Here is a 14,988-nt window from a genome sequence, read left to right as displayed (position 1 = left end):
TCTGTTTAGCTCACCGCTACCCGAACCTGATATGTTTCCTTTGGGTCGAAACATTTTTGCGAGTGTCAGAACTTAGCGAAAACTTGTGAAAATTCACATCAGACACTACATCACCCAAGGAAACAGAAAAAACAGACGCGTGCGACCAAGTCAAAGAGGGGTGGCCTTGAACAGTGAAGAATTTACTCACCTGAGCAAAGTCCGAGAAAGGCTGTTGAAGCGACTTAAAACACAAACAGAAGTTGTAGCTAGAGAAGTTAAAAAACACCAGACGTGTCAGAAGAGTCCAGAACAAAAAGAAGAAACACCAACAGACGAACTACCTCACACACCTGTCAAACACTCGGAGAGCAGCCATCTGTTTGAAAACTGCTACCAGGAACCGGTTGGTATGTCTACCTTCAACGACCTCGGTAACTATAACCCAACATTGTAAAATACAAAAGTCACCCCACATCAAGTTATGGGAGTCCTTAAGACAAACAACCAAACTAGGACCTGGCTTTTTAAAAAAAACATCTAAAGTAGACAAGTGTAAAACAACAAGACGGTGTTGAATACCAAAAAAATTATCATTGACAATCATGTTTTGGCTTTTTGTTTTAATGTATGTGTATGCAAAATGTTAATTTTTTTGGTTTTTAATACTCAAAAGACTGTTGTCACTTTTTATAATAAAATGATCATATTGAAAAGTTAATAACTATGTGTCTGTATAATTCTTGAAGGCTACCGTGAGCAGTTTTATGTGTTTTGTTACTCTTTACGTCTGACTTTTTAGTACCTTCTTGTTTGGAAGTACTTGTGTAAACGTGCGCATATGTGTGTGTGTGTGTGTGTGTGTGTGTGTGTGTGTGTGTGTGTGTGTGTGTGTGTGTGATCGGAGGTGTGTGTGTGTGTGTGTGTGTGTGTGTGTGTGTGTGTGTGTGTGTTTGCACTTACATTTTATTCCCACCACACATATAACCCTACCTCTTACATAGTCTATCAACAACAAAATAACAAAAACAAAATAACACCTATGTGGCTATGACATACCCTATCAAAACCTTGTGCGTGAACCCCACTGCCGGCAATCAAACACAGAGGGAGGGTCAATTACTGTCAATAGAAAGGAGGCGGCTCAGTAACCCAGCCGCGTTAAGCACCAATAAAAAAAGGCCGGGGGGCAGTAAGCCTGTCATTACCCCAGCTGGAGTGGTCATTAGTACCGAGCAACAGGTACAGGCACATGAAATCACATGACAAAATATAAAACGCAATAAACCGTTTAAACGCAATCCCTCTTTATCACTACTTAAACACAGGCACTTTAACCTATCACTTTATGATGGACCCTACCCTTGCGCATTGCGCATTGCGCCGAGGCATGAGGCATACCTCTTCCTTACTACTTACATGGCTGGGGGGAGAGAGAGAGAGAGGGGGGGGGGGGGGGGTAGCTGCCGGCTAAACTCAGTGGGGTGGGGTGTCCGGTGTCACTGCATGTCAGCAGGAAGAGCATTGGAGAGAAATAGAGAGGTGTACTCTTCCAAACAATTTCCAAGGATCAGGCTTAGGGTAGGCAGTGAGGAAGAGTGAGAGCGGTGTTGTGTACAGTGTATTTTCGACTGAAGAGTGAAAAGTCACAGCCACAAGATCGGCATGCAGTCAATAAAGCCAGACAAGAAGAATAATTATGACATGCGGCTCTATCTGCTGGTTTTTATTCAAACTGGTTTTTAAGGCTTATTCTCACAAAGCATCTGACGGGACTATATGACTTGTCCCACCAAAGTCAGGACTTTTATTGTACTCTAAATTATTATTACGCGCTCTCCCGCATCCGTTGCGAAGATGACCAACAGTGGTTCCTGCAACGTAGAGAATCCAGATCCAGATCCAGATCCAGATCTGCACACGTGCCTCTGTGCTGTGTTTGTGTGGCTGCTTTCGTATGATGTCAGTGCATGGTGAGTGCGTTCACTGCCTTGAGGATTTATTTTATCTCTTCTTTTCAACACCATTCATACAAATCATTTTTTGCAGAACGTTTAACAAAATATTAGGAGTTGGATGGGATCGTTTAGTAGCCACAAGAAGTGGTTACTCACTCAATGCCTTTCACGCCTGGTGGCGTGTAGGGCAGCGACAAGAAGTGGTTAGCATAGAATCAAACATGTTGTGTGTGTGTGTCTGTGTGACTGTGCATGAGTGTATGGGGGGGGGGGGGGTGGTGTGGTCACCCCTCCCGTGACCGGCCATGCACGGACAGGTTTGCTATGGCCCAAGGGTGTCCGTTCATGAGAGGGACTGCTGTAATGTCTACACACTACATGTAGAAGTGTGTGAAGTCTAGATACAATAATGTTTACAGGGTGGGCCATAAAAAGTGTCCACATTTAATTTGTTGATATTTTTCCTGTAAAGTGATATTTTCTTTTTCTGTTTCAGATAGAATTTGAGACAAGCATCTTAGAATTCTTTTAAAGCCTGAATGGATCGCATTCCAGTACAGGAAAGGACCAAAATCGTTGAACTTTACTTTGCTACCAATTCTGTGGTTCTCGCCCAGCGCGCTTTTCGGAGAGAGTTCCCTGGCACACACTGTCCATGTGCGAGAACTGTGAAGCGCCTCGTGGATAAATTCAGGAACACTGGTAGTCTCGCAGATAACAATAAAGGACATAACCCTGAATTTATCCACGAGGCGCTTCACAGTTCTCGCACATGGACAGTGTGTGCCAGGGAACTCTCTCCAAAAAGCGCGCTGGGCGAGAACCACATAATTGGTAGCAAAGTAAAGTTCAACGATTTTGGTCCTTTCCTGTACTGGAATGCGATCCATTCAGGCTTTAAAAGAATTCTAAGATGCTTGTCTCAAATTCTATCTGAAACAGAAAAGAAAATATCACTTTACAGGAAAAATATCAACAAATTAAATGTGGACACTTTTTATGGCCCACCCTGTAAAATAAATGTGCATGCCACCCCACCCCCCACCCCATGACCTTGAAATTAGACGAGGGTCAACCAGATTTTGGTCAAGTCTGAATGTAACCAAGCCCTAATATACTATAAAGTTTCAAGGCTCTAAGCTTAAAACATATTTGAGAAATTGATGATTTTCCTTTTTTTCTTGTTATACCTTAACATGACCTTAACAGCAATTCCCTGTGACTTTGAAATTTGAAGAGGGTCAACTAGACTTGGGTCATATCTGAACGTCATCAAGCCCTGGAAAAATGTAAAGTTTCAAAGCTCTAGCTTCAATAACATTCAAAAAAACCTTAACATTACGTGTTTTTGTCTACAGACGTTAGCTGGCAGATTGGCCTAATACTGCCAATTACTGAGACTTCCCTGATTGCTCAGGTGAGCCAAACAGGAGATATTCATGATGATAAATGTTACTTGTCAGGGTAAAATAAACTACATCATGACCTCTCAAACTGAAGATATCGCGACCTTCATAGTGTTGTGGAGTACAACTGACAGCTGAAACTTGTGTCAGCAAGCCAATTAAGCTCAACATGTGTGTGCGTTTTTCAAATGTTGCAGTCAATTAAAACATGGATCTCGGCCAAAAGCAAATCGCATTCCAGTCAGTCCTGCGACAATTAAGGGTCTCTGAGAAATGCTCAAATTTACATTCTTTTTCTAGCAGATGATCTGCTCAGCTCTGATGACACTACAGTATGTACACGCAACTTCACCAGAAACATTGAAAAAGAACAGAACAAAAGAGGAAAGCTAGATACCAAACAAAAAAGTACAGGCGAAGATTCCAGGCTGACCACATACACAAAATGAAGAGTGCACTTTTCACTGATCAAAACAAAAAGTATGAGCGCTATTCACAAGGTGCCAAGGTAGGGACAAAAGAAACAGAGAGACCAAAATAATGTCCATCTGATCCGTTTGATTGTCTCACCTTCGCAGACGCCTGAGGAATAAGAACTATGTGTGATCAGCTGTTATGAAATAAGCGTTTCCCTCTTCTTTTATAACAATCTTTAAAGGATGTAATAAACAGACAAATACATCACACAAAGTGGAGGGACGCACAGACAGACAGATGGATGGAGGGCAGACAGACGGACAGACGGACAGAGAAAACAGAGGCTAGCTACCATTCAAAACCACAAACAGGTTCTTTGATGATAAATGACCTTGCAAATGATGCAAGAACCTGATATTAATGAGCCAACAGATGGAAGAAATGCACTTCTAAACAAATGCCATAACTTTTAAATGGAATGAAAAGTCACTATATGTACAGCCATTACAATCATCATGGCAAAGAAAAGCAAAGTTCTTTAAACGGCCATGCTTGCTGCTCAAGTGATATTCTGCATCGTATTTGAACAAGAACAAGTTTGATTGCTTGATCTGCGCTCCATGGAAGCAGAGACAAACATCTATGTCTCTGATGGAAGGCAGAACAATGTCTCCCATGCCAAGTGCAGAGAGAATTTTGAAAGACTTCTTTAACTTATGTATAGAGTGCACGGGATCTTAATGTTGAAGTTTGTTTTCTCTTAAGTTTTATTGACATTTACAACAGCTAACATGTTGACACTTGCAGTGCATAGTATCACAAACACAGCAAAATGCTCAGGCTATGAAAAAAGGTGGAGAAGAAAAGGGAAAATAAATATAACCCCAGAACACATTATGAACATGAATCAGAGTCGTAAAAGCTTTCTTACTGCGGCATAAGCAGAAAACACTAAGACTGAAAAAAATGAAAACATTGCTTGCCAAACATCAATTTGTGCAGCTAAAGATCACTACATTTCTTAAATTTAAAGATGCCTTAAAACCTGACCGGAAGCACAACAAATTGAAATCCAATCTCTGCAGCGACTTTAAAAGTTAATTGGTAGACAAGTTGTTTTTAGCGATGACCACTCCAAAAGAAGGAAATGTTGATATCTTACAAAATCTTGCACCAGTATTAGTAATCACCAACTCCAAAACATTGATCTTGATGTACTGGCTGTTTATCTGCTGTGGTGTATTTCTGCAGGGTGCACCTCACACAAAGCAGTACAAGTTGAGAAGCACTTACCACTCTTTAAAAAAAAAAACCAAAAAAACGAACAGGTTATCTTTTAAAACATTGCATAGGGGTACTCACATTGTAGCATTAAGAACCACTCACCACTCTTTTAAACAGTATAACCAACACGTAATCGCCTCAAGTTTCAATTCAGAAAAGAAGCACTCACATCATTGAAGGTAGCCAGGACCTTAGGGATGAGCTTTCTGCCGCCTGTAAGACCTCTCGTGGCGTTAATACGGTACCAGCCCCTGTCGTGCTCCTTCTCCATCTGAATCTTGTTGGCCACCATCTTGGCAGCCTCCTCTGGGGGCAGGTCATCAATACGGCCGAGCTCCTGCGTAAGATTGTGGACAAATTCCAACAATTAATGGAGATCAGAAGACAATGCAGGCAGTTCATGAATCTGCGCCATGTACAGGGTGACCCATAACATTGACACCAATAAATATGCTCATTACTTCTACATATGTTGAGCGAATTACATGTACTTCATATTTGGTGTACACTAACTTCAGCTTAGGTCTCATCATATCAGCAAGTTTTGATTTTGTAAGTCAATTTGTCTGACATTTGTGCTCTTTCGAAAATAAACAAATTCTATGATGATTCAACAGTAGGAGGTTTGACATTGAGCAGTAGCCACTCTCACCCGATGTAAAGCTCCTGGACTTACCTTTTGGATAATCTGAAGGTCCAAGTATGCAAAACACCCCAGATCATCGGTGACTTGAAAAATATCAATTACAGCCAAACTGGAGGGTTTTAATAAGGTCAGTGTGGCTACCGCTCAATGTCAAACCTCCTATAATGTTGAGTCGATCCCTGAATTTGGATATTTTTTGGGAAAGAGCACAAAAATCAGACCACTTGACCGACACATTTGAAACTCGAGGGTCTGACCATGCATAAGCTGACTGAAGTTAATGTTACATTTACTAGTACGTCGACCGAAACGTCTTTGAAGTAAACAGACAGACAGACAGACAGACAGACAGACAGACAGACAGACAGACAGACAGACAGACAGACACTTATGAAACAGATAAAGAGCTTAATATCTCAAGATCGTGTGGCTCGCTTGCAAAATGCCGGAGAGGTAATGATCAGTCAGAGTGTGACTGTGCATTGTGCCTTGCACCACCTGATGACCCTATTGGTGTGTAACTCTTCCGTACCAGACTCCTATCATTTCACAGGACATTTAGAATACAAACATTACCTTGGCAAGATGGAGAATTTCAGTGTCCTCCTCACTATTGGGATGCAGAGGTCTATGCTCCTCATCCACCTTCCCATCTGAAAAAGAGTGAGTGGTTTTAAATAACAGAAATTGTAGGAGCTATCGCTTAAATGGACTATCATAGCACTATGGCGTGCTGTCCTGTATTGTATGCTGGACATAGCAAGATGTGACGGACTCAAGGCAAAAAGCAAGATGTGATGGACTCAAGGCAAAACTGTTGATTAATTATATTCTCCCCATTTTGAGTGTCATGTACGGCATAAAAGAAAGTACAAAGAGAGTCGTGCTGCATGCTATGTGTGCTCAAGTACACAAGCACGCACAGACAGACAGACAGACAGACAGACAGACAGACAGACAGACAGACAGACAGACAGACAGACAGACAAAAGCACACATAAGTAGATGCAACATAAAAATCATAATAACCATAAACAGCCAGGCGGACAGGCTTTTTTCCTTCACATTTCAAAAACATGTAAATGAAGATATCATAGATGTTTCATAGATGTTTCTTGTTTTCAAGACTTACAAAAATAAACACACGCACAGTTGGATCTACCATTAACGTATATTGCTTTTCACCAAAAAGGATTTGGAGGGGTGGGGGTGGGGGGGGGGGGGGGGGGGTCGGGTGCACAACTGAATTGCTCCTTTTCTGTAAAACATGGCATGCTAAAGGGGACAAAAACTAATACTCATTGTTTTACAAATAAAATAACTTGACAAACCAGCTACATTTTAAGTTAAAGTTCATACGCAGGTGAAAGAAATATATTCTTTAACTTTTTGACAGTTAGCTAAAACAGGGACTGATATGAGAATAAAACAAGTTGCGTAAGGCGAAATTACTACATTTAGTCAAGCTGTCGAACTCACGGAATGAAACTGAACGCACTGTATTTTTTTCACCAAGACAGTACAGCTTCGTCAATCCCCGTGAGAAGGAAATCGCTCACCTCCCAGGTGCAAAACGCAGTGATATGCACACGCCAGAATAGCGTGGTAGCGTATTGTGCTAAGCAGGAAAGCGCGCTTTTCTGTATTCGTGTTAACTTTCTGAGCTTGTTTTGAATACAACCTATCATATCTATATGTTTTTGGAATCAGGAAACGATAAAGAATAAGATGAAATCATTTTGGGATCGATTTCTTAAATTTTAATCGTAAGACTAATTAATCTATTTTCGTTAATTGTGATCACATTTTAAGAGTAAACATAACATATGTATATATTTTTAGATTCAGAATGTCATGAAGAATACGGTGCAATCAATTTTAAATCTGTTTGCGAAAAATCGATTTTAATGACAACTTTAATGAGCAAACTCATTAATTAATTTGTAAGCCTCCAAGCTGAAATGCAATACCAAAGTCCGGGCGTCGTCGAAGATTACTTGACCAAAATTTCAACCAATTAGGTTTAAAAATGAGAGCGTGACAGTGCCGCCTCAACTTTCACGAAAAGCCGGATATGACGTCATCAAAGACATTTATCAAAAAAATGAAAAAGTCTGGGGATATCATACCCAGAAACTCCCACGTAAAATTTAATGAAGATCGGTCTAGTAGTTTTCTCTAAATCGCTCTACACACACACACACACATACACCACACCATCGTCTCGATTCCCCCCTCTACGTTAAAACATTTAGTCAAAACTTGACTACATGTAAAAAGAGCATGGCAAATCATATCAGTCAGTACCTGAAGTTGGTAATCATTATGAGACTACAAATTAAAATAAATGAACAATGCATTCTGTGTTAAAAGTGTGAGGCAGAAACAAAATCAGTGCATGAAAAAGCTATGTCTACACTAAAAACGTGTTTCAGAAAGAACATTCCTAGCTATGCACTTTGAACAAAATCTAGAAATAAAATTTAAAATCAATAGGAAGATACACATTTGAAATAACAAAAACCCCTAAAAGGGATCAAAAGAAAATGCATCTACACAATTACAAAAAAATATTGACGTCAAAGATGAAAAGGATAGGGGGAAGGCGGGCCTAGAGGAAGAATATCAAAAACAAAAAAGCCTCAGGCCTGGACTGTTAATAAACCTGATCCAATTGGTCCATTACACACATTCATCAAGATATATATGTTCCCTGCGCTAATATTCAGAGTCATCAGTCTAGTTTCAAACATATTCACACAAGGATCATTCATCTCTATCATTGCAACGTTGGCAGAGATAAAATTGATGACATTTATGTTTATATGTTCTATCTTTTCTCTTGTCAGTCATATCAGCAAAAAGCTTGGCAAAAGTCCTTGAACACCCCTGCCTATGTGTGTGTAGCCTGACATTATTTTTGCTATGTCTTTTTTACATAAACGTTTCATGTGTGGTGTTAAAGCAATCATGTTGCAATAATACAGGCCTGGAAGTGGCGAGCAGAAACATGTAACTGGCGAGTAGAAATGTTCATCAACTGGCCAAATGCGAGTACAGTTGCTAAAACAAATTGTTGGTTTGGCTAGTAAATTTTGCTCTTTGGCTAGTATATTTTCAGAATCACTAGCCAAAGGCGAGTACACCATTTGTTGGACTTTCAGGGCTGTAATATTGTGTGCCTTAGTTGTTATCATTTTGAAATTGAAGTGATGTTATTGCGTTGTCATTTAATTGTGTTTCTTAAAGCACTGACAGCACTGAATTATTCCAAGGTTTGTGTCATAGAGCTAGAGGCAATCGTCATCATTAATATTATTGTAAAATAATAACCCCATAAAATAAAAAATAACACGCAAAATTCCACAGCCGCGGCATACTACTAGTGTGCTTGGGAGTCATTTTTAACACGTCTATCATATTAATGCATTTAATACCCGCTTTGTATTTACAGCAATCTATTGATGAAACGGCAAGCAGACATAGACACACAAAGTCAGCAAGACAATGTATATACAGGCTGCGAATGACAGACAGACAGACAGACAGGCAGACTGAGACAGACAGATGGACAGACTGACAGACAGAGACAAAAATATGACGTCGTGCAGCTTGATTCCACTGCTTGCTAATTTTTGCACAGATATTGCATATGTCAAATAACAGCACATCAGTTTGAAGTACGCTCTGTTCTGTGGTACATTTTCAATTTCTAAACACCTCTTACAAATTTTGCTGGGTATACTATACATAGGCACATGTAATTTTGCACTGATGGTTTTATCAACATGACTTTGTTCCTCGTTTTTAAAAAATAAAATATTTAATGTAGGCGACTTTGATTACAAAATTCTAAATGTAAAAGCCAGAACACCAATAATAATAATACACACTAGTAATACTATTCATCACCATCATAATAATAACTATAAATAACTTTTCGTTTGTGTGATGGAACCGGACATTTTTCCCGTGCAGTTTGGTTATTTTAATTTCTGTTGATCTCTGTTACTTTAGATAAATAAATAATACACAAGAATGTTAAATCAACCCTATTCTGTAACCAACCAGTCAACCAACCAACTACCACACCAGTCAACTGAGAATTGTGCCAGAGACATGCGTTGACAAGGTTATGGGCTTGATCACATACAGTGAACATGTCCTCTTTTGTGATTGCATGCCAGCATCCCCGTATGGTAAGTAATAGCTATATGTAACATGCCGTGTGAGAGAGAGAGAGAGAGAGAGAGAGAGAGAGAGAGAGAGAGAGAGAGAGAGAGAGAGAGAGAGAGAGAGAGAGAGAGACAGAGACAGAGACAGAGACAGAGACAGACAGACAGACAGATAGACAGTTTTCAAGTCACACTGTACAATCATCCAAGCAGCCATACCCAATTTGAGCTTTGGCCAAAAGATGTACTTAATGACAAAGTACACAAGATCTGCGTCCTGAGGATGGACGGCCACGTTATGGTACAACACAGTGCATTCTTGTCAAATCATAATCCCAGCATGTACCAGCCTCTACAGCGCAAACTCATTAATAAGCATAATCAAATCAAACCAGCAAAAGAACATTACTACAACCAGCATGCTTCTTAGAATCTAATGCAGAAAAAACCTCAAGGCAATTAAACCAAAATTCCAGGCAGCAATCGAGACCAATACTCCTAGCGCTAGATAACATTATTAGACACGTATCTCAGTCCAAAGGCAGCCACATACACAAGTATGATCACTACAGCAGTACAGGCATAAGACATTTGCCAATCTATTAACAGCTGCAGCACGTGTGCAGTCACAAAGAGTTAACATTACTAATGGTACTTCTGAGGAAGCTAGTGAGTCACGTGGATTAGGATGTCATTGTGGTGATGCGACCCTGACACATTCTGCAAGAAATTCCACAGTATAGTCCCTCAGTTGAAGAGTGCTTGATGTCATGTGTTAGAAACAAGCGTTCATGTGCAAGCAAAAAAATTCAAACTGCAAAAGATCTGGGGGTATATACAGGGGGTCAAGGGGGTATAAAGGAGCTGCAGTGCTTTGCACCATGTACAGCTGACCAGAGCATAACTTACCTTCCACCGATTTGACGGGAGAGGTTTGCACGTCGTCTGTAAAATAAAGGTGTGTATGTTTTGCTGAAACAGCTGCTTGCCTTCTTAATCTTAACGCACCGCCCCCGAAAGATCTTCCGAGATCTCGATCCTGACAGGGCATACAGCAGCAAGGGAGCAATTTTTATTGTTCGTGCAGCTGAGAGCGCAGTGTTCAACCTTTCAGGCGGGTGTGCATGATCCCTGCTTCTTTAGCAATAAACACAGATCATTGCGTTGTATGTAAGAGCTATAGTTGAATGTCTCTTAAACTCACCCTGAGTCAGCTGTAAACCAATATGCAGGAAGAGAGGAAGAAACATACTGAAGCGCATTCCGATCAGTAGTACAACTGTCGGGTTCAAGCTAGTGAGGGACAAGTGTGTGACCCCTGCCGACGCAAAGCAGACATACAAACACTGAAATATGACTGCAAATACTTGGACCATCTAGAACATTTGAGCATCATTTTATAGAATACGATTTTTGCGTCATGTTTGTAGCAATGTTCTTCAATGCCATGCATTTTGTCATTTGCAATAAAATGCACTCAAAAATGAAGATTGTACATAAGATCGATTTCTAAATGACGTTCATGCACTCATCACTGTCGGTAGTGATCGAGATTTGCCATTTTCTGTTCGAAAACAAAGTGAGACTTTAAACTTGATATTTTGCGGTTTAAATACAGCCATAAAACATGCATAAAAATAAAGAAAAACAAAAACTCAAACAGATCTTACAGAAAATCTAAGTGCTTTGTGAAGATCCTGACAAGTCTGACATGAAATAATCTTTCCATTTGAAATTTAAATGAATTTCTGTCATGGATGGATTTCAAGAATTAAGCTCAAGTCTCAAGAGTTGCAAACACATGCTGCAAAGATGACCATAGTATTTGACACTAAATCACTACTGAACATAGACTTATTAAAGTACACAGTACATTTACTATGCATAGTTATTTGAGTAGGAACCCTTCACCTCTACTTGTCTTGTAACTGCTGGGAAATCTAATGACTGACTTGAATTAAAAGAGGGACAAGACAAGACAAGACAAGACAAGACATAAATCACACAATCCTTTCTAGCACCAGTTTTAAACGGCCTGCAACAACTTACTGAAAACTTTAAAACATGAGTTTTACAAAATGGACAAAAAGTTCTCTTATTCTATAAGACTCGGACACATAATTCAATAACAGATAGGGATTTTTTATATAGGTTTTGTTTTTAGTTGTCGTAATATTTTGTTTTTTACTTTTGGTATGAGCAAGTGGTTCATTCACTTAGCGGTTGGCTGCTTTGGAGAATTACGTCTAACGAATATCGTCTCTATAAAAAAAGAAGAAAAAAAAAGGAGACTAAGATGAACAAAAATGAATACAGAAAAGTGATGGAAACCTAGATACTTTGCTTCTTGATCAATTGGTCCCGACCATGGCAAACCAACTTACAAACGAAAATGAAATTTTTATTGGTAACTTGGCACAACTGTTCAATAGAATTATTGTTCCTTTGAAGTGTTCCACATGCAAGAACTGTTTTTTGTGTTTTTGTTTCTAAAAAAGTGTCATATCAGATGTCTTTTAGGTTTGCTTATTGAATATTCGTGCGTAATATTTAAAAGGGAAGAATCTACAGACTAAAATCCCAGACACCAAAACTGCACACTACAAATTCAAAAGGATAAAAGTGAGGCCAAAAAATGGTCATGCAGAAAAAGAGAGACAGAGAGAAAGCGAGACAGAGAGAGAGAAAGCGAGACAGAGAGAGAGAGCGTAAGACAAAGAGAGAGAGAGAGAGAGAGAAAGAAGAAGAAGAAGAAGAAGAAGAAGAAGAAGAAGAAGAAGAAGAAGAAGAAGAAGAAGAAGAAGAAGAAATAATAACAAACATCAGCCCCAAAAAGTGTACATGATTCGTAAAAGGCAGTCCTCCAAGTTGATGCATAGGAATGCAAGGATAAGGTTTCAAATAAAAATGTCTTCCCAACGGTCCCCAGCCAGCAAAATTTTGCGCAGCGAATGCGTGTCGCAGTCGCCAAACTCTGCGTAACAACTGCACTGGACGCATGCGTAACGCGAGCGATTTTGCAAAGCGAAATACATGCGTGACACACTCGTTTTCCCTCAGATTACGCAGACCATACGCACCTCCAGCGCACGCTTATTTGACACCAAGACAAATTCGCACTCTCCACGCAGACGTCACGATTGCTTTACGCATTCTCACGCTATTAACGCGCTCTCCACGCAGACGACACGATTGCTTTACGCATTTAACGCGCTCTTGACGCAGATGTCCTGATCATCTTACGCACTCTCCACGCAGATGTCACGAATTATTGACGCATTCTCAGGCATTACGCGCTTTTTACGCTCTCTTCACGCAGATGTCACAATTGCTGTACGCATTCTCACGCATTTGACGCACTCTCCACGCAGATGTCACAATTGCTTTACGCATTCTCACGCATTTGACGCACTCTCCACGCAGATGTCACGATTGACCTACACAATTTTACGCAGACCACACAACCGCTTTACGCACTCACAAACAAATAATGGGCAGTGCACAACATTGTATTGATCCAGAAAGACAAAGGTCAAGCGTGCAGGTTCGATAACAGAGATGATCATAATTATGTACAAGTTCTAAAACAAAAATGCAGTCAAATAAATTGATTAAAACAAAGGAGAGATTTGAATCTCGCTTATTGCCATTGTGACTTCCAGGTTTTAATTTCACTGCATTTTGACATACCAGCAGCACGGAAACAAAAATGATCAAAATACTATTCAAAGCAGAATTCAAATTGGCAGAACAAAGAATAAATAGAACAAAACCCTGATAGTCATCATCGATACGCCGTAGTACATGCAGTGAAGAATCCAGTATAACTTATAAGAGAGAATTTTGATGTACACTCGTCACTATATCACATTGATGTAAACAAATAAATAAATAATTGGCACAGCCTAGGCATAGGCAGCAGTGAGTTGTATCAACATGTTTGAATACAGAACAGCAACAAAAAGAGAAAAAAAGTTCTACAAGCCAGCTAATAGTTGAACTTCAGATTACTAATGATATCACAAACAAACACTTAGTTAATGCCCATTCTCCAGGGATCGAAATCCAGTCAATGTACACCAAACTAGGATAACACATACATTTAGAATCTATCACGACTGCATAAAACATTGGTATGCAATTCACAAAGCAAGGAACTTGAAACATGAACATTGACATTAAACATACATATGTGCCCCACACACATTTCGGACAAGGCAGCTGAACGAAATTCACGTGGATGGAGCACAAAATAATTAGATGGGGCGGCGTGAAAGCATACTGGGACAAGGAACAAGCAAGAGAAAGAGGATAAGAAGATAAAAGGAAGAACAAACCGAAGAATAAGAAAGAAAAAAACAAAATAAGAGAAGGAGAGAGAAAAAAAAAAGGAAAAAAAAAAAAAAAGGAAAAAAAAGGGAGACAATCATATGAATGTGTACCATTTAAATAAAAGAAATTAAAAAAATTACTTTTAAAAAGGAGACATTTCAGGTTTTGATTTGAAGTGTGTTAACATATTCACATATACCAGTAACTTTGCATGGAAAAAAAAGTTCACAATGATTTGAAGCAAATTCAAATGCCAGAGAAAAAACAGAACAAAACACTGATGTCATCATTGATAATCAGTGGTACGTTCAGTGAAGAAAAAACAATTGACACAACCTAGACATGGGCAGCAGTGAGTTATCAAGTTTCACTACACAAAAGTAACAACTACAATAATGAAACAAAAGGTAAAATGCCAGCTAATAGTCAAAATTCAGAACAATGATATCAAAAAGAAACACTTATTCAATGCCCCTTCTCCACTGATATGTATAAGCACACCAACATGACATAAACTCATAAATTTAAAAAAAAAACATGACATAAAACTCATAAATTAAAAACAAGAAGAGCAAACGCTCGATCGAGTCACTTTCGCAGTTCTGAATATTATATGAGGCATCAGATGGACAGGAAGAAATTGCTATTCACAACACAATGAGTCACGTTCACATAAAATTTGAGCCCGGTCACTTTTATAGTTTCCGAGAAAAGCCCAACGTTAAGTTGTGTGTTGCCGAACAGAAAAGGCTAGTTATCTCCCTTGTTTTTCTGATAACGTTCGTAAAAGG

General features: G+C 39.4%; 1 protein-coding gene across 5 annotated transcripts in view; it reads right to left on the bottom strand.

Moving 5' to 3' along the window:
- LOC138960262 (sodium/calcium exchanger Calx-like) overlaps nt 1-14,988 on the bottom strand; it is a 114,665-nt gene that overhangs the window by 36,409 nt on the left and 63,268 nt on the right. For 4 of the 5 annotated variants that reach the window (XM_070332077.1, XM_070332076.1, XM_070332078.1 and 1 more), the window contains 3 exons: nt 10,775-10,810; nt 6,267-6,343; nt 5,214-5,381 (listed from right to left, as the gene is read on the bottom strand). In XM_070332077.1, the coding sequence (XP_070188178.1) occupies nt 5,214-5,381; nt 6,267-6,343; nt 10,775-10,810 (281 nt within the window). The remainder of the gene's footprint in view (nt 1-5,213; nt 5,382-6,266; nt 6,344-10,774; nt 10,811-14,988) is intronic. The other variant, XM_070332080.1, reaches the window with a different exon arrangement.

The sequence above is a fragment of the Littorina saxatilis genome, linkage group LG2 (genome assembly GCF_037325665.1).
Source record: "Littorina saxatilis isolate snail1 linkage group LG2, US_GU_Lsax_2.0, whole genome shotgun sequence".
In the NCBI taxonomy this organism is placed as follows: Eukaryota; Metazoa; Mollusca; class Gastropoda; order Littorinimorpha; family Littorinidae; genus Littorina; species Littorina saxatilis.
The sequence above is the reverse complement of the archived record's forward strand: the minus strand, read 5'-3'. Positions and strand labels throughout refer to the sequence as shown.